Below are 25,717 nucleotides of genomic sequence, written 5' to 3' on the forward strand. Positions count from 1 at the left end.
ATAGGAACATACTTAATAATTATATAATTCCAACTTAAATGTTTTTCTTTGTCATTTGTTTAAAACAACTAATCCAATGTTTTTAATCATTTGGATTTATCTTCATAAAGTCCATTTGGACTTCAGAAAAACAAACACAAATGCCTTTTCTAAACAGTGTCCACTTCCAAATCATTTCAAAGAAAACTCCCCGTGTTCAGAAGAAGTGGCATCGTTCCAAATTAACCTGTTTCTTGTTAAATCAAGTTTGACACGCTGTTGGCCTTCTGTGGGCTGAAATATAAACACACGAGAAGGATCCCAGAAAATACAGCACACCGAGTTTGCACAGTCACCACCCGCAATATAGGAAACAGGACGGTAAACTCCACACATCTGAAGTGCCACTGTGGGTCCAGCTGCCATTGAAAGCGCTCTTGTGAACGGCTACACTGAACTCCCTTGACCTCCACTGACGTGAAATTACTCAGACGCTCCTTTGATGTCAAGGTAGGAACTTGAAGGCATGGTAAAAACTAAAGGCCTGTCGCATCATATGATGACCGCCTCCAAACACAAGTGAGTCCTATGAGGGGTGGAGAGTCTTTGATGTGGCACAGAAGCCTTTGTGTGCTGTGTGTATGGTGCAACAGTTAAAGAGCCAGCTAGCATGATGTGTGTGTGTGTGTGTGTGTGTGTGTGTGTGTGTGTGTGTGTGTGTGTGTGTGTGTTTTTTATCACAGTATTTTCAACTGTGTGTCTGCTACGAACTATAAACAAAACATAAAAAAGGAACAGTTTGAAGAGAAAGAGATGATCAAGAAAGATTAAGGAACTTTAATTAAAACTGTAATTAACATTATAAACATGAACAAGAGTTGGAAGTATGTTTGACTGAACAGGAAACCAAAAACTTCAATGAAATGTGTTGAAAATAACCATTAGCCCATAAAAAGCCTGGTGACATTTCTCAGCTTGATAACCTAATACCAGTCACAACAGTGCCCCTTCTGCTAACAAAGAGCACAGAATTTTTATAGTATCCTAAGTGGAGGCCAGAACACGTCACCGGACAAATAGTTTGAAAGCCTCTGGGCCTTTGGAATGAAGAACTGTCCAACAACAAGGACAACCAGTGTCCAACCTAAGTGTCCTCTGGCCAATAGGACACTTACTGGATCTGTACTTTGCTATTTCAATTCCATCATCTAGCTCTACTTCCCCTCTCGCCCACTACCGGTCCACTGATGAGTGTCTGCTGTGTCGACCATTAATTAACGCTAAGAGGTTACAGTCAAGACTCTTTCCCTCAATGATTCCTCGTTTGTGGAATGAATTAGCTAATATTCTATGCTCTTGAGATAGTGCTGGGACTTTCAAGAAATGTTTAAAGTCTCTGTTCACCTTGCCATTAATTACTTTACAGTTATGGTTTGTGCATGTATGTTTTTGCTAATATGCTAATATTTTCATTGTTGATATTTTTTATTGTTGTTATTATTTCAATTACTGTTATGCTAAGGCTAATGTAGGCGTTTTAACTTGCTTGGCTTCAACCAAAGAGGCTTCAACAAAGATTCTAGAACAGAGCTCCGCTCTAGAATCTTTGGGCTTCAACCCTATCTGATTTAGGTGCTGTTCACGTTGATACCAAAGATTCTGTAATAAATGTCACCTGGGTTACAACTGTTTGTAAAATGATATATGACGTAAACGGTACCAAAATGTACGTCACAATCAAAGGGAAACTATAAAAGAGCGACACGGCTCGCAATTTTCATTCTTTCACATTTTTACCCGTCGACCCCAAGCCCCGGTACCAGATCCTGGAGGCGACCTATGAGGTGATGGAGGTCTGGGAGACCGTTTGGCAACACTGCTGTGGCTGCATGACTCTACAAACCGAGATGTGTTCACCCACATCGGATATTACATAACCTGAACCCGCCTACTGTCGATGAATGGAAAGGCTTTATTTTCAAAACGTTTATTTTTAATAAACACACTAAATATATTTTGGCGATGGTTGTTTTTTCTATATGATATAGTCTAGCGCCAGTAGGCTAAGTAATTCCAGTAAATCCATAGCCTACTTCAATTGCAAGTTGTAGCAAGTAGGCCTATTCTACAAGAGAATTAGTTAACATCATCTTTTTAAAACTTGGGATCATAAAGTAGGCCTATCTACCTATCTATCTATATCTACTTAGCAGCCATAGCTTTCTCTAGGCAACACGATCAGTATACGATTTGAGCTGCTCCTTAACCAACATCTCATCACCTCACCCCCATCCACACACCTGAGCCTCTGCTTGCACGGAGCTGTGCTCAGGAAAGTCCTAAGGCCTAGTTTAATGACTAGGAAGTCTACAGCCTCATTTTCATCTGACCCTAGGACATCCTGGGCTACATGTGCAATGACTATAAATGCTTTATGATTTATTTCATGTTAGAAATACTGTACTGCAAAATGCATGTTGTGGCAAGACAAAATACCAGCGACATCTACAAATAAAACCTCAGTGCGTGTGTGTATGTGTGCTCCAACATTCTTGAAGAGTCACAAGAACAAAAAACGACTGGGTGTGTTCCTATTGAGTGCCACCACATAAGGTCTTTTAGTAAATGGGTGGCCATGTCTTTCAATTCCTCCTCTCCTGTTATTGAAGTCAACTGATGTCGACCACAGTGTGTATGGGTGGTTATTAAACACCTTTATAATAGGCTGCAGGAATGGCAGATTGCCCAGATCACTTTGACCCAGTTTGACTTTGCCAGACCATATCTTCAGAGTCTTGCATGCAACAGACTTCTGTGGGATTAGAGTGACTTTTGTGTAATTTGTAATAATCCCCACATAAATATTGTACATAGCAACATGGGAACTCAAAATTAAAAAAAAAATCTTAAACCTGTCTCCTGTCTTGTTTAGTTTAATCTGGTGTTCTAACAATAAAAGAGCAATTTAACAACATGTATTTTCTTTTAGTGTTGTGCAAAAACAGGATATGTATTATAAAAAGATACAGAGAGCACATAACTGAAATGTAGCTGTTCTTTGGGTACAAACCCCATTCACCTCAGATGACTCTTTATGTTTATTAATATTAATTAAGGGCCATCTGTTGTTATCTTTGAGATTTTACATCTGTTATTTTCTTTATTTAGCTTATTCATATTTTCTTATTTTTTATGCAAAGCACTTCGGTGCAATGCTGTTGACAGCATCATCTCAACCTCATTCTGACCTTAACATAACCAGTCATCATCTGTTATGAAGTAGCCTAATGTCTTTAGGTGTATGATTTGTTACAGCACTGTTAGGCAGAGGTGCTTTGTACTGCAGTGATGGAGAGTCAGGGTGCTCTGTTGCGTCTACAGTACCTGAGGACGGTTTTGGGCAGGGATTGGCGTCTCCGTGATGGGTAGCGGATTGCCCGCTGGCCTTTCACGGGCACGGTGTTGACCCGCTCAAAGCGAACCCTTTTCTCACTGGGCACGAGTGGCGGTGAGTGGGGTCGGGCAAGGGTGGTGGCATCAGAGAGAGAGTGTAAGCAGCAGGAAGAGACAGAACAGAGCAGAAAAAAAAATAAACAGCAGAAAAGGAGGAAAAGTGGAGTGGGAGGTGGGGGTAAGAGGATAGAAAAGACAAAGTACAGTCAGCTCAGCTAGAAAAGAGTATTAGTGACAGAGAAGTTATTACAATAACAAGATAAAAGTTCAAAAGTTACTGCAATGAAAGTTTAAAAAGTTAAAATCCGAAGGAAGCAAAAGAGTTAAGCACTAAAAGAAAACAGTTCAGAAAGAGACAGGTGAGGACAGCTGAGGACAGATTAGAACAGACACAGGTGGTAGCATATTGGCGCATGCAGGTAAGTCAATGAGGACAGGTGGCCACTACAGCAGACATCAGTCCATCCGTTCTCCCAAAACGTAACACATGGATGCAAATGGAATTCATTGGCTTTCATATGAGCAGTCAAGCAATGACACTCTACGCATGAAAAAACACTACATGCTTTGAAGTAGCAACACAAAGCTAAATGTCTACACTTACATGCAACAGTAGCCAGAAGCATGTCAAAACAGCACCAAACACCAAAACAGACTTTAAGGTCGCTCTCTAAGATCTCAACAAGCATTTCCTCTGAATGCCAAACTGAGTGTAAACTAGGGTATTATTCATGCTCATACTATTATTCATGTAAAAATGAAAAGCCTCAAACCCCAAAAGCAAAGTGCAAGAGAACTCAGCACATTAGGCATAAACTCTTGGCTTAGGTGTCAGTCTGAAGCAGAGGCTTTTGCTTGAGGGGATTGGAGCTAAATTACCGGGAGCATTATGTCACTGCATGAATGATAGATTCCAGTTTCAGGCAGCAGGAGGAAATGAATAAAATGCTCAAATCCTCTTACTGAAAGAAAAGCTGAAGGATAGCTGACTACCTTACAAAGACAACACAGCCAAAACTGAAACAATCTATGGGGGCTCATATCAGCAGTCACCCATACAAGATCTACTAATCAGTCCAGCAACAAATGAGATATCCTGCAAAACGAATGGGTCACTATTCACTGGAAATGCATACAGAAAGACATGCAATATATTTAACAAAAAAACACTGTGTGTGTGTGTGTGTGAGAGAGAGAGAGAAAGAGAGAGAGAGAAAGTGTGTGTGTGTGTGTGTGTGTGTGTGTGTGTACTCCTACCTCTTGATGGTCTGTGTAATTGAGGGCTGGCGTTGCAGCGGAGGTCTTCTGGGGTCAGTGGGTTCGTAACTTGGGTAACCATGGTGAGTGTGCTCCGCTGGCATGCTAGCACTTCGCAAGAAAGCCCCTCGTTTCACCGGCTACAGACACACACACACACACACACACACACACACAGATTACAGCAGAAAGTCATTAATCAGGAATAACACAGAAAGTGGAAAGATACAACATATTTTCAGTCTGATAATACAAGATGGCTTTAACACACAACAACATTTACCGAATTCATATTCAAATTCACATCCACATTTCTTATGAATTCCCTAATCTTTAATACAGTTAGTTTGCAAGCCCTCTTCAAAAGACCATAGTGACCGCTTCACAGACATTAGGACTGAGGTGAAGGCCACGGGTGTACATGCACAGTGGTCAGTACCTGCACGAAGGCTGGGGCCTCGTCCAGGGAGAGCTGCGTGTTGGGGATGTCCAGCTTGAGCCAGGGCGGCTTCTTCCTCTGCAGGCTGCTGCTGCCGCTGCTCTCTGGCTGGCCTGCCTCAGCCATGACCACTCAGCTGGCCCTCACCTGCCAGCTGCACAGAGAGAGAGAGAGAGAGAGAGAGAGAGAGAGAGAGGGGGGAGAGAGAGAGAGAGAGAGAGGAAGAGAGAGAGAGAGAAAGAGAGGAGGGGGAGAGAGAAAGAGAGAGAGACAGAGAGAGAGAGGGAGAGAGAAAAAAGGGGGAGAGGAATGGAAATAGAAATAGGGAGAAACAGACAGAAATAGAGATGTAAATAGAGAGATAGATTGATAGGGGGAGACAGAGAGAGAGAGGAAAAAGGGGAGAGGGGTAGAGAGAGGGGGGTCAGAGATAGATGGATAAGATGTGGGTCATTCAATGTATACAAACATGCATGAAATTCACACACGTAAACATGCTATAAGCTCAAAACAACATGGCACTGTCAACTGTAAACAACTGTACACAACATGGCACAATCTCTTCTCTCTAACTTAATCCCTCTGCTCTATCAGGGGTCTTGCACACACAGGCAACGCATCAGCCTCATACCACATTGCTGCCAGATGAGTTCACTATTCCAAAGCCAAAGTCTCAACACACATGCGTGTGATAAACACACACACAAACACACACACACACACACACACAAACACACACACAAAGCTGTATGCATAATAACAATACCAGTCCTCTGAGATAATCTCAACATCCATCTGTAAGCAGCCACACCATACTGAGAGGCGAACACCACACACACCGCACACCATGTCAGGATGCAGCACTGCTGTGTGAACAATCGGCCCCTTTTGTTAAAGAGCTTTGTGATATGGCAACATCTAATCCACCTACATGCCCCCAGATGCTTTATACATCAGTGAGTACACAGGAAACAAGAAAAGTCTGCTCCTTGACCGTCCAAGTACGCAGTTCTTCTGACTTGATCCTATTGCCCCATAATCCTGGCTTAATACTTATATACAATGCCTTGCTGATGTGACTGTTGTGGCATGTCATCTGACCTGTTTAAACTTGATACTGAAAACTAGATCATTATGTCTCCAATCCATCGCTGGTAATGTCTGAGGTACTGTATGTAACTGTCACTACAGGGAAGGTGTGACTTGGAGACTTAAGGCTAGTTCTTGAAGTGCATGCCTGTTTTGCTCCACCAGGGGACACTCTTCCTCCAAATAACGTCCTTCTTCAAGCCCCTTACATGCTCACCATCTCACGTATGCATGGACTCTCTGTATGTCCAATGAAGTCAAGCTGAAAACTTTGTAGCTAAATCTCATCTCCAGGCCAGACTGCCATTCATGTAATAGTAACAGGAATGATGAAGCGCTCTAAAATCTCATGTCAAGCCCCTTATACACTCACCATCTCACTGGACGTTATATGTACGGACTTAAGAGTATGTAAATCAACTCACGTTGAGAGCTTACTATACAGTAGAGATGGATTTAGAGCTATGCACTGCATCAAAATCTCTTAGTGCAGAAGAGGCTCCTTTTAAAGTTATAGTACAGTAACTGGATTGTGTTATCTACTGTACACACAGGTTCATGCATCATCAATTAATACATCAAAAGTCTACAAACATCCAGATAAGTTAAAGAAAAAGAAAGAGGAACGCTTCCCTGGGTCAAACATGCTTGTTGCAGTAAACTAAACTACAGGGTGCTCATCAGTTTTCTCATCAAGTTTTCTTGTTTCCTCATTATCAAGATATAAGCACGTATGCCAAATCAGTCCGGTCAGAGTTACTACAACATTTCTACGTGGCTGATTCTAGATCAGTGCATGGGATGCACACTCGGAGAGAGAAGGAAGACAGGTGACAGGGCTGATGGGGAAGCCCCCACACTCCTTTGTCATTCCACTCTGCTCACGTTGAAGGCCATCCTGTGCCGGGCTTTACTACAAAACCATATGGCTCGTGTTTGGAGCCGAGTGGCCCCTCGGTGGCCAGAGTGAAATCATTTCTAACAGCGGAGGACCCCAAGGGCCACCGACCACTCCAGAAGGCCAGGCATCAAAGCAGGCAGCGCCAAGAGGGAGGAGTGACTCATTGATTTAAGACGTAACGGCCTTACAGACTCGCACTGTTTTGTGGGATTCATAACCATGCCCAGAAAAAGAACGGGGCTGAAAAAAAGTTGTTTATAGGTAGTTTTAAGTCTGTATGTCAGTGTGTCTGTATGTTGCCTTAACAGTAATGTTTATGCAGGACCTTTTTTCCCCAAGGGGGTCAAACACAACCGTGTGTGTTAGAAGTAAGAGCCAGGAATATTAATTAAAATTATACACTAAGGACAATTGCTATCTATCAGTGAGGAATGAGTGTGAAGTCTTTCCCACATCAATCAAGTGGACTCCTTTAAAGCCCTGCAGACACATAAATCACTGAAGCGCCAGCTGTACTTACACAAAGACAGCTAATTAAGCTAATAGCCGATGCATTATTAAACAGACAGTAGCGAGCACCACAGCCAGCAGTTAATGTCAGTGTCTGACTTGATGAATATACTAATGATGTTTGAGCGAATGTCCACAATTGGGGATTACACTGGAATTTCAAAACAGGAAAGATGGATGCATGTGATAACATTCATGTTCAGTGTTCAGTGAAGAGAACCCATTCTAGACACTACTAACACTCCCAGGCTGAAATAATGGCCTGGTTTGGCAACAGCTTATGGGAGAAAGACTCAATTCTTTAGTACTTATTTTGGTAACAAGGAGGTGACATATCCTTTGTGTTTGGTGGATGGTCCCATATGCCTGTATGGCAGATTGCGAGGCCTTGTGAATATTAGAATCCCTTGTCTGAGGTGTTCAAACACTTTCTGTGATGTGTGGAAGCAAATGTCACGAGCAGAGTGAATGTGGCACGCAGAGAGATAAAAAGCCTTACTCTTATCAAGCTTGGAGAGTGAAAGTGATTGGCTGTGTGTGTGTGTGTGTGTGTGTGTGTGTGTGTGTGTGTGTGTGTGCGTGCGTGTGTACCCAGACCTGAAAACTTCAGGATGTTCTGAGAGTGTGCAGGGGTTGTTTTTAATCATCTTTTTTGTTTTTCTCTCCACCATTGTAGGAGGGTGCTGGCAGCAGCTGCTGTTTGCCCAGGGGAAGTGCTCCATCCTGGGACACACCGGAAGGAAAGTGGCCCATTTACGGGACACAGGCTCTCTATATAGGGGGATGGCTTCTGGTAAGGAATTCCTTCAGACAGCCACAGCCCAGAATCAAAGCCTGTGGGCATGTCGTTTTTTTTTTTTTCTTCTTTTTCTTTTTTTTTTTTTGAGGTCCGTTTCATTTTTGAAACCCGATGTTCTCAGTGGTGGAACACAAAATTGTAGTGGCTCTTTACCGCCAGCGGCAAAAGCAGGGTCATTAGCGAGGTCCCTCGATTCAAGAGACGATGGTTCACGCGGCCCCGCCAAGCTCAACAAGCCACGCTCCATTCAACACAGGCTGCGCCACAGTTTGCCTTCCCTCCCGAGCATAATACAATATAGTCAAAAGAAGGGGGAAAAAATAGACAAAACTCTACACGGAACTTGCTTTTATGTAAAGACCCGCTTTTGTGGTGAAACAGAAACCCAGTGTCCTTTTTTTGTTTTGTTTGGAGAACGTAAACACAATCCTCTAAATAGCATCCCAATGCACTCTCCCCACCACATCTCCCAGCGACATGCGCTCTCAAGCCTGTGATTTTAGCCTCCTGGACGACGTTCGGGGCCCAAGCGCCAGGGACCGGGAATCCGCTTTTCCAGCAAACACAAAAGGGGGAAGGCCATTGTTCTCCTTCATGCTCAAATGGAATTTGACACGACGCCACACCGATATCCAAGCAAATGAATTCCATGCGCATCTCTCTGATTTCTCCGCTGTCAGTTTTTGTTTTGACAACCAGATTTAGGGGTTTGGAGGGCAGACCAGCGCTAATCCTCCATGCTGTGAAATACATGACATATTTCCTGCCGTCAGATGGGTGCCACGCAGGTCATAGTGTCCTTAAACACATTGGGCTGATGAAACTATGTTCCTTTCTCTCTCTCTCTCTCTCTCTCTCTCTCTCAATTCAATTCAATTCAAAAGTGCTTTATTGGCATGACAAATAGTTAGACATTTGTATTGCCAAAGCAATTATTACATACATTGAACATACAGGTATAAGACATGGACATAACAACAGACATGGAATGTATCAATGAAATATGTGCCTAAACAGACATTTATATAGGCAGCCTATAGTATGAATTATCGTAATGTCATTTTTAAACAGAGGATAGTGAGGGTGTGTGTGTGTCTGGCTAGAGATATATCAGTGTGTGTGTGTGTGTGTGTGTGTGTGTGTGTGTGTGTGTGTGTGTGTGTGTGTGTGTGTGTGTGTGCTTCTGTGTGAGGATATGTACAAATGTAGGGTTCAATGTAAGTCACTCAGTGTCCCTCAGTTGGTGACAGGCAAGGATCTCTCTCTCTCTCTCTCAAAGCGATAATGGCAGGTCTTAGCACTTTCTGCACACTCTTCCTCATCAGTGGTCTACCACAGCATATAGTCTCCTGGGAGACACTGTGGAGATCAAATATTTTGTTTCCGACCAGCATAGTGTCAGAGCTCAGAATCTACTCTTCTAGCAAGACCTGTATGGCTCAATAAGCTCCAAACTGCTCAAAACTGCTGAGGCTTGGACAGGGTCTGGTGCTGTGCTGAACACAATCTCTGTGGTGAAATGTGGAGAATACACAAACAAATTGGTTCGTGGGTAGAGGTGGGACATTCAACGGCACTGCAAAGAGTTGGGTTACAAAAGGTCTCAACTATTTTTTACCAAGTTTGTGACTATTGTTGGAAAATGAACTGGACAGACATTCTTAGTGTAAACTCTTCAGGGAACCTATCCCCTTCTGCAAAGGCATGCAGAGTCCACCTTCTTCCTAAGGTCAGTTTTTAACATCAAGCTGAAGACGGCAGACTCCAGTTCTTGCTACCTTATACCTTTGCTTAAAATTACACTCGTACACTGCTTTCACACATACACTGACCTCCTAACATGTTCGAGGCATGGTAGGCTGTATATAGGATTGGGTATCGTTCAAATTCAGTCAATTTTCATTCTGCTTATTGATTCCGGTTCCTATCGATTCCTCATTTTGATTCAAAAATGTAAAAAAAAAAAGAAACTTTAGAGAAAACATAAATGTATCTTTAATCTTTATTGCAGGAGTAGTCTATGCTCTAAACCTTGACTAAATATTCAAAAAGAGAATATTTATTTCCAAGTATTGATCAACAGACATATGATCAGAAAGATTGGAACCTTTAAGTATCATTATCAGTTCTGGAATGTTGAATTGTGTCTAAAAACCAGCACAAAGGTCCTCTGTTGAACTTAAACACTGTCCAACAATCGAGCATCCAGGAGTTTTTGCCCATTGTTTCCTCATACCATATTGCCTCCAGACTGTGTGAAGTATGACGTATGTATGGTCAGTCAAGCTCACCACTTTAATTTGCCTGCACATTCCAAGCATTTTAGCAGACATTCTCTTCTTCTTACTCTGCTGCTCTCACTCTCTCCTGCTATCAGCATAACAGTGGACCACCATTTTTTATTGTGTTAACCAATACTTCCTACAACACTCCCCCACACTAAATAACTTGTGAAACAATCGCTCTATTGAAAACAGAGTGCCATTATAGAAAACAGCAAGAAATAAGGCTGCATAGATGTTCACAAACTGCCTACAAACGGCCCACGCAGTCACTGTGTAATCAGTAAGGGTGAAGTGGGAGTAAGTATGGATTACCCCAAACACCAGAAGACCATATCAAAAATTCTGTTTCCTTGCTCATCTTTACTGTTTATGCAAGAAGCTGAGTACTAAGAGAACAATGAATACTGAAGCTCACTAACCCCAGATAACCCCTTCTGGATTATAAGATCAGTGTTGTTTAAGGAAACAGAGCTTAAGACTCTTTAAGACTGCTACACAGAGAGGGAGAGGGGAAAAGGTAGTTTGTCTGAAAGGTACACATATGCGTGCATGGGAGAGATGCAAGCTGCCGATGTGCATGACAGACACAGACAGGGTGCGTGTGAGAATAAGTGTGTGTGTGTGTGTGTGTGTGTGTGTGTGTGTGTGCGTGTGTGTGTTTTGTGTGTGTGTGTGTGTGTGAATGTGTGTATTGCACTGGACAGAGAACAAGGTCGGCATTTTGACTCAGGCCAGATGTTACTGTTAGATGCCGAGTCTCACGTGGACAGGGCAGGGGCTCAGGGACAGGGTGTGTATGTATGTGTTTGTGTGTGTGTGTGTGTCTGTCTCTGTATTGGGCCTGGGCCGCACACTGCTCTGTGATGGATGACCTCATTTGACAGTCACTTCCTTCCTGCAAGCCGTGTGGCCGCATCCCTGTACTTTGAGACTACGGCATGTGCACACAAATGCACACACACACACACACACACGCACACACACACACACGCAGACACACATACACTCACACACACACACACACACACAATGCAGTCATGCCACTAGGGCAGACAAATAAATATTTAACCTACTGAGGAAGGAAGAAACCACATTCGACTGGTACAGGACAACCACTCACAAAGCATCATAACCTAACAGACCAGCTTTGTTCCTCAATTAGATATACTGGGTATTAGAACAGAGAATCGACCTGTAAACCATCCTGACTGTCTTTCGGGAGAGGAAGGTACCACAAAGTGTACAAGAGGTCCAGTGATTCAACCAGTGAATCTGCCGTGTCTTCAGCATTTTGAACAGTGACTAACATTCTTCTCACACACTTTTGAGGAAAAACTGCATCACTTTATGAGTCAATCCCCTCTTGAATAAAAACCTTTCTTTCGGACTTCTCTGCTGAGTTGGTGATAAACACATGATGGTCTCCCGGGGTGCTTGATAACCGCCTCCGCACAGTCATTAAACAAAGAGCAGAGCTCTGTGGAGCGCCGGCTGGGATCCCGGTGTGTGAGGTGGAGTCCACCAAAAAGGCCTGTTGTTCCTCAGAGATGAACAGGTGGACAGTCTGGTCTGATGCGCTGTGACTGCAGGCAAATTGAGTCCGATCAGCGTGAGGTCAACAGGGGTTCCCATCCAAATGGCCAACATTACTGACTTCTTCCTTTTTTTTCCTTCTGCTTCTTCTCCTTCTTCTGCTTCCTCTTCCTCTTGTTCTTCATCTTCTACTTCTAAAGACTGCTGCTTAAGGGCCTCCCATCTGATTCCCATCTGCTTGCTGCTGTTTTAATTGCAGTGTGGAGTCTCATTAGTGAACTCCAACCAAGAGCAATTAGGAGTCTGTCAAATCCCTCCAAGAAACGTTCAAAAAACCAAGAGAAGCATTTATCTCTTCAGTGTTGTTGTGGCTGTTGTTTCAGGAGAGGGGTTTTGTGTCTCTCTTTTTTTTTTAAGCAAACCACCCAGGAGGAGAAGCTTTCACACCGAGCTGGAATGCCACCAGGAGTCTGAGACGGTGAGACGCTGTTTGCTTTGGAGAAGGTAGCAACGTTACATAAGGCTGCGGTGAGGACAGACAATGACACGGCAAGTCAGCCATCTGTGGAGATGAAGGCCCATGACATCAATAAAAACAAAGAAAGGCTACAGTTATTTGCATTGACGATAGCGGTATGCTGAAATATGGATGTCAGTGTGTGCTTCTATGTGTGTGTCTGAGAGCCTGTCACTGCAGTCATTACCAAATGCAGAGGGACACAGTGTATATATAAAATCGAATCAGATTTTCTTGCATGGCTGGCTGCTTGCTAGTCTGGGCACACAGTCTGGGCACGACGTTCCGCACGGATGCTGGGGAAATGCCTCTCATACCACCAGGCAGCCAGCGCTGCTCCGCATCATTTCAGACCATTCGTCTCCTCAAAAGCCCGGTGTTGAGTTAGCGCGAGCGCTACGCTAACAGACGGACACTAACCAACACTAACACTGACTCAGCGCCATACCACGGGCCAGTGTGGCGGTGCCAGCCGGGGTCACACCTCTGCCATCACAGACATAATCATCCCCTCTATCATTTTGCAACTGTTCTCCAGATGAGGGAAACACATGCGCCCGCCATTTTGGCATAGGTGTTGTTTTTCATATCCTCAAAACTCCCATGTGCCAGCAGCTAGGCCTCCAGAGACGGCGCCAGTCTTTGGCAGGAACTCCATGCCCGCCCGCTATCCATCCATCATCCTTCATCAAGAGCGTGGCGGGCTGATAATGAGAGTTTACTTGAGTTCATTAGACGACTGATCTATGAAATTAATCCGCCGGACGGCACCGCGAGACAGCCTGCCGAGCCGTCACGCAAATGATATCGGTAAATAGAGCAAACCTCCTCTCATTCAGTGGTGCTTAATCGACCCCGTCGAGGATGAATGGAGAAGTCTGTAATCACACTTAGGCCGCGTTTGTTTTTATGCAAAAACAAAAGGTTTCTTTCTGGGTCCCTGCAGGCAGGCGGCAAACAGCCGACAAGAAACAAAAAAAAATCCTCAAAGGACTGTTGTCATATGCAATGCACATCAATATCAGCAACAAGCAACATCAAAGCCCTCGTACACTTGCTGCAACGGAGAGAGTATAAGTGCCAACATAGCTAAGCAGTTCAGGCTTGCGAATATTCTTTCCTGACTTGCACCCAGGTTATATAGTTAAGAGGTTTTTTGAAAGCCCTTGATGGAATTATTGACACCAATCTATTAATGTCAAGAGGCTGACCTGCCGAGATGAAACAGGTGAACAGTCCTTTTTATCAAAACCATTCTGTTAATCTCAATGCGACTCGACTCTGTACTGAGTTATCTCCCGCTGAACACATGGAAGTGATTTGCGATCCTTGAGTGGTTCTGATCACGGAGACAAAAACACAGTGACATATGTTTATGATATATTTCAAGGTAAAATCGTCTTCATCTCTATGTCAATCATATTAATCACATTATGTTAAAGGACTCAATTTTGGAGAATCCACTCAAAGGGATTTTTTATAGCCTCTGCCAAAGAGATTTGCTCTGCTCTAAAAGCACCAGTGATTTTATACTCTGGTTTTTGATTAAGTTACACACTAAATGAGAGCCTAGTGTAGTAAACCACATTATGCACAGGATTTAGCCATCTAGCTTCTGTGGAGAGCAACTCCAAGAGAAGTAGGCTAAATGCTTACTGTATTGAATACATAGCAATGGTAAAAAGGACATGATGCTACAGTATATTTAACTGGGTATCAGTACATATACAAAGCACATTTATGCAAAGCAAGCCCATTACCATTTATGTGAACCTACAGGCTTCAGTTGGACTGGAGGAATTATCATTGTCTGCATTGAAAGCTAGCAGCTGCGGTTGATTAGCGTAGCTCTTCTAAAAATGATTCTCACAAGGTGCAGGCACTCGTCTGAACCCCAGAGCGCCTGCTGAGAAAGATGGAGGGATGAAAGACAGGACACAGTGCAAGAGGAAGAGAAAGAGAAGTCTGAAAATATTGCGAGTGGACGGGAGGTTTACGTGGCTCCGAGCTCCGCTTCGATCGGATCGGCCAACAAGCGTCTCATTGTCTAGCGGAAGTCAGACGCTTTCAGTGTTTTTTGAAGTGGGCCGCGGCGTGGGGGCGACAACATGTGATCTCCATTTGCATACTTTCCAGAGCCAACCGGGGCCTGGAGCTTCTCCCAGCAGGACACCACCACACAGGCTCAATGTGTGGGCTATCTGATCTGGGCTCCGTGTTCCCCACAAAACCACTCCGCTCCAGCGAGCAGCGCTAGCAAGCTAATTGAGAGTGTCACGGTGAGCGCAGTCACTCCCTCGTGGGCTGTAAGAGAAAGTGCTGTAGAGACCTTTTGGGCCATCTGGGCTTCAATGTGGTCATCTTTGTGAGAATCACCAGCCAGGAGCGTGGAGCTGGACATCCATCCACTGCTGTGGCACAATCAGACGAACTATTCCAGGTCATAAATTTCTGCCGAGCGTATTTCATATTCCTTCTCGCTCCCCCATAAAAAAACAAAAAATTCAGAAAGACGTTTCTCATTCTTCGCGGCTGCTCACTTCAAAGAGCACGCGGGCTGTGAGCAGACAGAGCATTCTGGAAACTGTCTGCCTGAAGGATTGTTTCCAAAGCAATCTGGGGCTGGTGACAGTAGGCCAAGAGAAAGAACGCTGGATATTATGATCTGTCACAATGGGTTGCCTATGGAGACAGGGGAGAGATCTCAGCAACTGGCACCATTTAATACACGCACACACACAAATACGTGCGCACGCACACGGACACTTACGCTTTACGCACACACACACACATGCCATCAGACTGGGCGGGTGCTGCACACACTGCCTAAGTCAATACGGCCATCAGACGACATCAGCGCAAATGCAGACGACGTGAACCACCCAAATGTCCTTTATCTGCCTTGGCACAGACAATCCCACAGCACCGACAGAATCCTCTTTATTAAGAATCCTTGATAAGATCAGGCCAATTAGAGTCCGTGAGAATAAAGTCAATTGCCAGGAAGCTGGCATGGCCTTATGGCATTGGCTGGGCTCGGGGCAGACGTAAACCCACAGCTGATCTCCCAGTAAGCCTCATGGATCCAAGTTTCTAATTGTCAACATGGGCACACAGGCAACAAGTCTTACAATGGATTCAACAGTTGGACCCAACATTGCTGGTCAAATCTCAATGAGAATTTCGTAACATCAATAACATTAAGCTGTCTGCAAATAAATCAGAAGAGGAATTTTTTTTGAACACTGGATCATTCTATACAGACCAAACACAAGGTACAGTATGGTGGAACTAGCATCCTTGTTCAGGACATTGCTTGGGGGAGGTCACAGATTATTTGAAACATTTACAATTGGTCACTGACACCTCGGTGACCGGTTATCCTTGCTTCGTCGCACCAGACTCCCAGACAGCAAGGGTTGATGCGTAGTCAAAGCTATGCCAACAGATTTCATCAGCACACACTGCTACACAGTTAATCTTCCCTGGTAAGCCCATCACATCCAATTAACAGGAGACTGGGGCAGATCAATTTCACCCACCGTTTATTTATTTATTTATCCCTTCACTGAAAAAAAGAAATCTTTCCATTGAACTGGCGCCCCCCTAAATCAGCTTCCCACAGGCCGTGAGGTTGATCTGCAAAGCCCCTGATCGGTTCGTAATAGTGGCACTCCGCCAGTCTTGGTTAATTTACTTGATGGTAGAAGGCTGGTGATCCTGTCATGGGGGAGAAAATTGCCCCATGCGCCATCGGGATCTTTTGTCTTTGCTGGGTGGTTCGTTGCCGTGGTCTGTGAAAGCCCCGTTTTGGACAATGCGCGCCTTCTTGTGAGCTCCTCTCAAGCTGCGAGTTTAGCATAAGGGCTTCCTCTGTTGGCAGGCACTGTATGAAAATAAAAAAGCCAATTGCCCACAGATGCGTCGCTGACAAGAAGAAGAAAAAAAAATGCATGCTGAAAAGAATATTTTGTGCGGAGTGTTGGGAGTAGTGGTAGACGGGTTTCAAATCTCATAATTATGAGTGTCTAGGGTACAGAAGGGGGCATGGTCTTCCCAGCGTGTGCAACCCAGGGGCTTTCAGAGCCTGATTTTTGTCCGCTGACAGACAAAAGAGCTGACCAGCACTGGAAATGAGATGGAGCGGAGTCCAGCAGGGCAGTTTAAAGGGTCAGCTCCAGGGCTTCTGGGGAACGGACACTCTGCATCTTCTTTACGTGGTTTCCACCAGGAAACTAATGTGCTCTCTCACTTCTACCTCCCCTAATCGCACATGACATTAATAACAAGTCGGAGTGTTTCAACCGAGAGGAAGGCTGAGTATTACATTTCCTATTCAACAACACCAAGAATGTCCTGCTCAAATAAGGCTTTTATTTAACTACTGAATAAATACACTCATGCTCCAACCTCATCAAAGCTCCTTTCATATTTACATAACTTATGCAATAACAACTATATGCACAGTATGTTTTAAATGTAACAAAGCACCATTGATTATATTAAATAGCTATACGATAGGCAAATGTATCTGGACTGTATTATCTCAATAAACTTCCCCCATAATATCCACCATGAGGGTGTAGCTAGCCTGACATTCATTCAGTATGAAGGCACAGTACCAGGCCCGTCTCAGGCCCGCTGGGCCCACAGGAAGAGGTGCTGTGAGCACTGGGCTTTGTCAACAACATCAGAGGAACGTGCAGACAGGCCCGCAGGGTCACAGGAAGTGCAGCTCGGAGTGTGGCGGCAGAGATGCGTCTCCGTTTTCCTACTTTGGTGTGTGTGAGACAGAGATACTGTGTGTATGTGTGTGTGTGTGTGTGTGTGTGTGTGAGAGAGAGTTTGTGTGTGTGTCTGTGGGAGAGAGAGAGACTATGTGTTTGTGTGTGTGTGTTAAGTGTACTTTCAGATGTCTCTCTAAAGATAGCTGAGAGAGTACACCCATACCATCAGCATGATGAGGCAGCTCTCTCCCCCTCTCTCTCTCCCTCTCTCTCTCTCCCTCTCTAACTTCTCTGCCTGAAGTTTAACATCACACAGTCAGCGAGCCATGGGTGGTGGACGCTGGCTGACATACTGGCAGGAGGCTCTGATTAAATATTGCTGAGTCATGCCCCACTTGCCAGCATCATCAGTGTAAGAGCTATTAGGCGGTAGCTTCATTAGAATCCCACGGGGGCCAATCAGGCAGACTGACAGACCGCAAGCCTGTGCCTGTGCCGGTGCATGCACTGCTCGAGGGGACTGATTTACGGAAGTCCATTGCACTATAGGCTAATGCTGTTCATACTGTGCAGGTAACTCAAAACAGACAACTCAAAACACTGACAAACAAACACACACACACACACACACACACACACACACACACACACACACACACACACACACACACACACACACACACATTCACACACACACACACAAACACACACACACACACACACACACAAAATACACACACACACACACACACACACACACACACATTCACACACACACACACAAACACACACACACACACACACACACACGCACACACAAATACACACACACACACACACACACACACACACACACACACACACACACACACACACACACACACACACAGACAGACAGACACATACACACACACACACACACACACACACACACACCCAGCACACAGTACATATAAGCATACATCTGTAATTTTTTTCCATCCATCCAGCCCCATTCAGTAGAGGGTAAAAAAGCAAGATAGGAGATTCCTAACTCTTTGCTAATTATAGCCCGAATACTACAGCAGGGGCAGAGGCAGACGTGGAGCTGACTGGGACTCTGTGCGCATGTTTCCTGTCAGAGTTCACTGGGAGCAGGTGAGGCTCAAACGTCAACAGCTGGCTGCTTTCCTGCCTGAGTGAAAATTTGTATTTTTTTCCGCCATGGAATTTCTCACGGGCGAAACCAAATGGGGGGTGAATGGGAAAATCAAATAAACCGATGCTAGAGAAAAAGTAGGTAATGATTAGACTCACGACTCCCAGACATCAACATGCTCAGAGTCAATGGTGGGGAGGACAGAAGTCCCCAGTATCATATCTAAACACAGGAAGCAAAGAAGTGCACATCTGGCACTGGTCTCTTGCTGAAAGTTTCTAAGATTCCTCAGGAAAAGAGATAGAGAAAGACAGAGAGAGAGAGAGAGAGAGAGAGAGAGAGAGAGAGAGAGAGAGAGAGCATTCACACAATTCCTGCAGCTCAAAGACCACCTCCTACTTAAACTCTTTTCAATAAGCAAATTAAACGATGAGGACCATTACCCAAAATAGAGTCACGAGATTTGCATGCTCTATATACTCCTGACTCCCGAATTTATGGCCCCCTATGCTCCATTTCTCTCTCCCTCTCTCTCTTCCATCTCTCTCTCTTTCTCTCCCCCCTGTCTCTCTTCCATCTTTCTCTCTCCCTCCCTCTCTCTTCCATCTGTCTCTCTCTCTCTCTCTTCCATCTTTCTCTCTCTCTCCTCTTTCTCTTCCATCTTTCTCCTCCCCTCTCTCTCTCCTTCTCTCTCTTCCATCTCTCTCTCTTTCTCTCCCCCCTCTCTCTTCCATCCCCCCCTCTCTCTCTTCCATCGTCCCCCCCCTCTCCCTCTCTCTCTTCCATCTCTCTCTCTCTCTCTATTTAACACGGCCGTTAAACCTGGCAAACCCCTCTACTCTCCAAAATCCCCCAGCCCATTCGGACTTGGTTTACACTAGGGTCATTCATCTTGGGCCTTCCTGCATAGAGAGAGCGATCAGGTGAAAAACCTGAGATTAGTCATGGATCGACACCTCAAAGCAAGGAGGCCTTTCCTTCATGTCAAGAGGCTACCTCATAATCCAGCAGTGGTTTGATTTCTCATCACCAAATGCTGAACGTGCAGACAAGCGAAATGTGGCCTTGCAGAGAAAACAAAACAAAGCCTTTGGTAGGATGATACCATTCCTATTACTATTTCACACACATGCACATGCACACACTGAGGATATAATAGGCCAGAGTGCATATGAACTTCCCAACTAACATGACCCTGCATGTAAGAGGTGGGGTTGGGGTGCTGCATCAGCTCTCTCCACTCCCCACCCCTTGACCCGCTGCCAACCAGCATACCCACTCCATGCGATGCTCCGCCCCACCACACAGCAGCCATGCTATGGAGATTAGAGAAATCCCAGTGGCTCACTGTGGAACAGCTCCCATTCTGATCACTTTTTGTTCTGTCTCTCAAGGCAAAGCCAGGGAAAAAAATATTACAGTACAGATTACAATAACAATATAACAATGAAATCAAAAGCCATTCTCTCCACATTTCTCTTAATTTGTGTGTGTGTGTGTGTGTGAGTGTGTGTGTGTGTGTGTGTGTGTGTGTGTGCTGTTTTTTATGTGAGTAAATCTGAGTGACAGTCTGTGTGTGTGTGTGTGTGTGTGTGTGTGTGTGTGTGTGTGTGTGTGTGTGTGAGTGTGTGTGTGTGTGTGTGTAAATGTGTAAGTGTGTCCATGTTTGTCCTACCAGTGCTCTGCCAGGGGTTGGGATACCATACTGCCAGCCTTGAAATAACCCCCGCCTGGCTAATATCATAGCTGATTTAGAGTGCAGCTAAAACATGTCACAGCCTGTTGAGCCACCAGTCAAATGCTGGACCAGGGGAGAGGTCCAAAAGAGGGGGGGTACTTACAAACAGAGTGCAGAAAGGGTGTGTATGTGCATGTGTCTGTGCATGTGTGTGTGTGAAATATCTAACTCAGCATTAATTTCTGTATTAATTTCTGGAATGCATCACTGTTCAATCTCAACAGACTGAACATCTCATCTTTTACACCCAACTTATGCTCAGGCGCAAATTTTCCACAGAAATTACGCCAGTTTGAATTCCAAGGCACTGACTTGACACATTCCAAATGTTCACGCAGCAGTGTTTTTTATGTTGAACTTAATTGTGTTTTTTCCTTTCTAAAAGAATAAAAAAAGGACGAACTGGTGATGATTTATGGCGTAGTGAGAAGTGGCTAATTGGTTTCAGACATACGTGTAGATGGAGTACTGAAAACAGAATGAAACAGATAATACAGAACAGAAGACGGAAGCATAAAGGGCAAATCCCCAAACTCACAACCGTTATCACTTTTAGATGACAGTGAGTCACACCACTCGGCTCCCTCGTAATCCAAACAACCCAGATAAACAGAGTGCAGGTGATAAAGAACCACAGTGGGACCGCAAGACTCAATCCAGCGGAATTCCAAAGAGGACGCCTCTGATGCAGGATTGTTGCAGCTCCACACATTTGTCGCTCTTGTCTCTAGGATAAGCCTCAATAAGTTTGTTCGGCTTTTAACACAATGCGCGAATAACACCTTCATTTAATTTTGCCCAGACTCTCCAAACTACACCCCACACACACACACACACATGCAATACTGTCTTCTACTTTTCTGTTTCTTTAGTTTCCAGTGCACAACCCTAAGCCTGATTTAGAGGAACCCAAATAGCTCAGGCTCAGTTTTGAACCATGATAGGATGTGAATGACTGCTTGAATGAACCCACAGAGCCACATACGCAGATGACGCAGCAGCACACAGCATAGGGCATAACCCTGAGACGCACAGCTCTGATGAATAATTCAGAGATGTGGTGTCAGTTCAGCAAAAGCTCTGACAGAATGACAGCAACGGGAAATATATTTTGTGGAACATGGCAGTTCTTGGCCTCAGCTGACACGTAACCCTGAAGAGTCAGTGTGTGTGTGTGTGTGTTTGCGTGTGTTTGCGTGTGTGTGCACACATACATGTATATGAGTATTAGGGCTGAACAATTTGGGTGAAAATTGTGATTTTTCTGGCAGATATTGCAATTGCGTTTTGATTTGAAAAATGCTACATCATTTTTGAAAGTTAGGCTTTAGTTGAATATTCCAAATATTACAAAAGATGGGCCACGTCTGATTGGTGAGCAATGCCTAGTACATGAGCAGTATGGCAATCTAGAATCCAGATTGGTGAGCATCACTGTCTGTCAAGGTTAACCACTGGGACATTGGAGTTGCAAGCTGTGTGATAAATTGCAGCCTTCGTGATTAGCTAATTGCATGAGTTAAAATTGCGATTTTGATTAAAAATAGATTAATCTTTCAGCCCTAATGAGTGTGTGTGTGTGTGTGTGTGTGTGTGTGTGTGTGTGTGTGTGTGTGGGTGGGTGTGTGTATGTATGTATGTGTGAGCATGTGCAATTGTGCATGTATGTGTATGTGCGTGTGAATGTGAGTGAGTGCATGGGCGTCAGACTGGGGGTAAAACCAGTACTGATTGCTAGGGTCCCAAGGGGAGGGAGGGCCCTTGAAGTCTGGAATATATTTTATTATATTTATTATGGGCGCGTCAAATGAAAAGTAGTTTGTTGGTGTGCACATCCAAGGCTGGTGCTGGACAAAAAGTGCTACGCTATCAAAAGGAAAAGAGGGTGGAATGTCCGCACACTTGTTCTCATCAGGAATTTTTATTGACTTTCACCAGTGTGTTATTCACCAATTTATTATGGGTGCCCATCAGGACTGCCTATGTATAGGGCTAAGGATCTTGTGCTTACACCCCTGAGTGAGTGTGAGTGTGTGTGTATGTGTGAGGATGTGCATACATGTGCTTGTACTGTATGTGCGTGTGAGTGTGAGTGTGTGAGCGAGCACGTGCATGTATTTGTGTGTGAGTGTGTGTTTGCGTGCCAAGGGTGTGCCAAGTGCCGTGCAAGGCTTGCGAGGCGTGTGTTTGTCATTGTGTGTGCACACTAGTGTGAGTGTGTATGTCATCATGGAACATTCAGAGAAGGCTGACAGACGCCAGAAGGATGAGGCATAACCCCACACTTCTTCCAGGAGCATGATCTTTTATATGCAGGGCCAGGTGTTATCAAATTTAGCAGGCATCCTTTAATGTGAAAAATAGCATGTGGGACAATATATGAACCAGACTTGTAAATACGAAAGTGGTCTGGGCACACACCACTTCTGTACATATGCAAACCTGATTAGACTAAACAGACAAAAAACACAACACAAAACAGACAAAATGCAGACAAATGATCTAACCTCTTTAACATGCATACAGTAACATTTATTCCAAAAAACACAGACAAGCACACAGAGAGAGAGAGAGAGAGAGAGAGAGAGAGAGAGAGAGAGAGAGAGAGAGAGAGAGACAGAGAGAAAGAGAAAGAGAGAGAGAGAGACAGAGAGACAGAGAGAAAGAGATTTATAGCTGATGGTATAGATTAGAATATAAGGTGCCCTTTGTTTAAAACACAAACAAACTGTGTTACATGATCCACTGCGTTCCTGATCCACTATGTTTTTCCTAAAGACTCTCCACCAGGATGTGACATATCAGAGACCCCTGAGCTCCCATCGGATTCCATCCTTAAGTTCCTGTCAGTGTCGTCCACACAGGAACTGATTCACTCCTCTCCACACAGATTGAGTGACTCGAGTGACTCAAGCCTGACCCACGTTCCCATCTCCCCACCACCAACCTCCACCAGATGCCGTTCTGAATCCACAGCTACAGATCACACAGTCTTATTTTCACTCTGCTTCTCTGCTGGATCTGGATCTCTGCTTTACTCAACTCAACTCAACTCACCAACCGCCACAACACTGTCCGTTCCTGCTACACTGATGCTGCTGCTACTCCAGATACACTGATTTTCACAATATGACTTTAAGGTTGCTAGTGTTGTTTTTTTTTTTTTATGGCATGTCTTCGTGCATTTTGTTTTGTATGTGTACTTTATACTGTGACCCTGTCACATGACATGTAATTTTGCCCCAAAGTGTTTGTGGCTGAGAAGACAATTAAGAGAACTTGAGATTGAGAATGAATTAGCCTTCCAGACAGAGTTAGAGTGATTACATTATATATGTGCCCAATAAGGCCACATCACAGAGTAAAAGGGGTCCAGTTACCTTGAGCTTACAATTTCATGTAATTGACACACTGGCATGCGTAAAGAATCTTAAAAAGTTCAGTTATTGGACTATTCAGTTCAGTTATCGGCTAGTAGGCCTACACAGTATAATAGTGTAGTAACATGGAGCTTAAGTGCCACTGTATCTAGACTGACTGACCTAGACCCAAACAATGAGGTCATCAAGATGACCAGAGGTCGCACCACTGACACTTAGCATTATGGAAACTAACTTGGTAATTTGGTACCAAACTACAACAGGAATTATATTTCAACTGAGATGCGCAGACAGTCGGTGCAGTGATTTATTTGGCCTATACCTTCTTCTCCATAGTGTTGTCAATATCCCCTCAACAATTTTTGTTTTAATAAACAATGTTTTGTTTATTCATTACTGGTTAAAATTAAAACGTAAACCGTATTCCTGTTGTAAACATACACAACATTATTTTCTGTCACCCACACGCCACTCCAACTCCATTATGTACCACTCCGTTTTTACTGACCGGTTAATGCAACACTTAGTTATTTGAATGCATTTGGGCGCATGGCATTGGGCTATAAATGGTACCATTTAATTAATGAATGAGCACATTATCCACATTTTACAACACGATGTGTAATATCGCTGTATGAAGGGGGGATTGTGTCACCACCACTAGACTAGGCTACTCGTACAATTTCATAAAGAAGCGGTTGTTCTTTAACGGGAAAGCCCCTTTCGTTTACAATATGAAGATTGCCCACTCCTATTATCAATAATGAAGAGAATGCAGCGCGAGTTCCTTTACCACGGCAACATACCTACATCTGTGGTAATCACGAGATAGCCTATGGCTGGCATTCTAAGTATGAAATCCATACATTTTCTGAAAACATATCTGACATATCTCATTTAGTGGTCGCATCAGGATGAGCCGCGCCAACATTGCTGCTACCATAGTGATGGGAATAAAAAAATGTGATAAATGACAGTGACTTAAATGTTTGTGTGTTTAGAGCGGGTCCGTTAGTTCCATGGAAAGATTTCGCATATTTCTGAAATCGGATATCAAAATGTAACATTTGTGAACGTGAACTGTAGTCTGTGGGCAACCTTACCTTACTAAGGAATTTCAGGACTGCAGCCACAGGCTCCGCGCATCAACCGGTAGATATGAATAGACTGTCTTTCCTTCAGATGACACAGTGTCAGTTATGTCATTTCATATCTCTACCACGGAGCTGAAAGATAACGGCTGGAAGGTATGCATAAAATATCCTTGCTATATCCGCCTTTCCAAAACTGTTCGCTGCCGCTTGTAACCTCGTTTCTTCTGTGCGCTCAATCGCGAGCTGAAATAGCAGGCTCAGTAGATAGGATATCCTTTCTCTTCGCGACCGGTAGGCTGTATTCCCACATAGTAGCCCCGAACAGGGCGGCGAGTTTCAGTCGGTCTGTAGTTCAGTTTCACCGTCTAAATACGCCTATGCGCGAGAATGGCAACGTGTGGGAGGCAACGTCGAAGTGGCAGTCAGACGCCACGGGCCAATCGGCTGCTCTCATAGGCGTCGGCTGGCAAGCTCTCATTCATATCCTCGTTCCAAATTCGAGAGCTGTTGTGCATGTTAACCTCTGGAAACAGTTGACTCAACAACTGGTCATGGCAAGATGTTTGTGAGTTTCATGTGGACGCATCAAATTCACGGAAATAAGTCATTCAGTCAATAACTCTTCAAGGCTGAGTAGTAATGTGTAGAGAGGCACTTCTATGTCTAAAAAGGCACTATGCATGGTACCCTATCATAAGGTGAGTTTGAGCCACATCAGTTCATGCTCAAAAGAGATTCTCTCGTTTGATTTTACAGCTACCACTTTAGGTTTCCTCAGGTAGCCAATGGAAAGCCTTCATCCCATCTACAAATGTTCCCTCTGCCTCCAGCTGCCTCTGATCATCTCAGATCAATCAAGCACCATTTAGGCTCCTGCA

At 44.3% G+C, this 25,717-nt stretch overlaps 1 protein-coding gene across 3 annotated transcripts in view; it reads right to left on the bottom strand.

Annotated features, from left to right (window-relative positions):
- Positions 1-25,333, bottom strand: part of rhbdf1b (rhomboid 5 homolog 1b (Drosophila)) — a 41,176-nt gene extending 15,843 nt beyond the window's left edge. The window contains exons 1-4 of one of the 3 annotated variants that reach the window (XM_048234060.1): positions 24,849-25,333; positions 5,129-5,282; positions 4,690-4,829; positions 3,364-3,471 (exon numbers count right to left, since the gene is read on the bottom strand). In XM_048234060.1, the coding sequence (XP_048090017.1) occupies positions 3,364-3,471; positions 4,690-4,829; positions 5,129-5,254 (374 nt within the window). In that variant the 5' untranslated portion in view covers positions 5,255-5,282; positions 24,849-25,333. The remainder of the gene's footprint in view (positions 1-3,363; positions 3,472-4,689; positions 4,830-5,128; positions 5,283-24,848) is intronic. The other 2 variants (XM_048234061.1, XM_048234062.1) reach the window with 2 other exon arrangements.
- Positions 25,334-25,717: the final 384 nt, after the last annotated feature.

Source organism: Alosa alosa, chromosome 22 (genome assembly GCF_017589495.1).
Source record: "Alosa alosa isolate M-15738 ecotype Scorff River chromosome 22, AALO_Geno_1.1, whole genome shotgun sequence".
NCBI lineage: Eukaryota > Metazoa > Chordata > Actinopteri > Clupeiformes > Clupeidae > Alosa > Alosa alosa.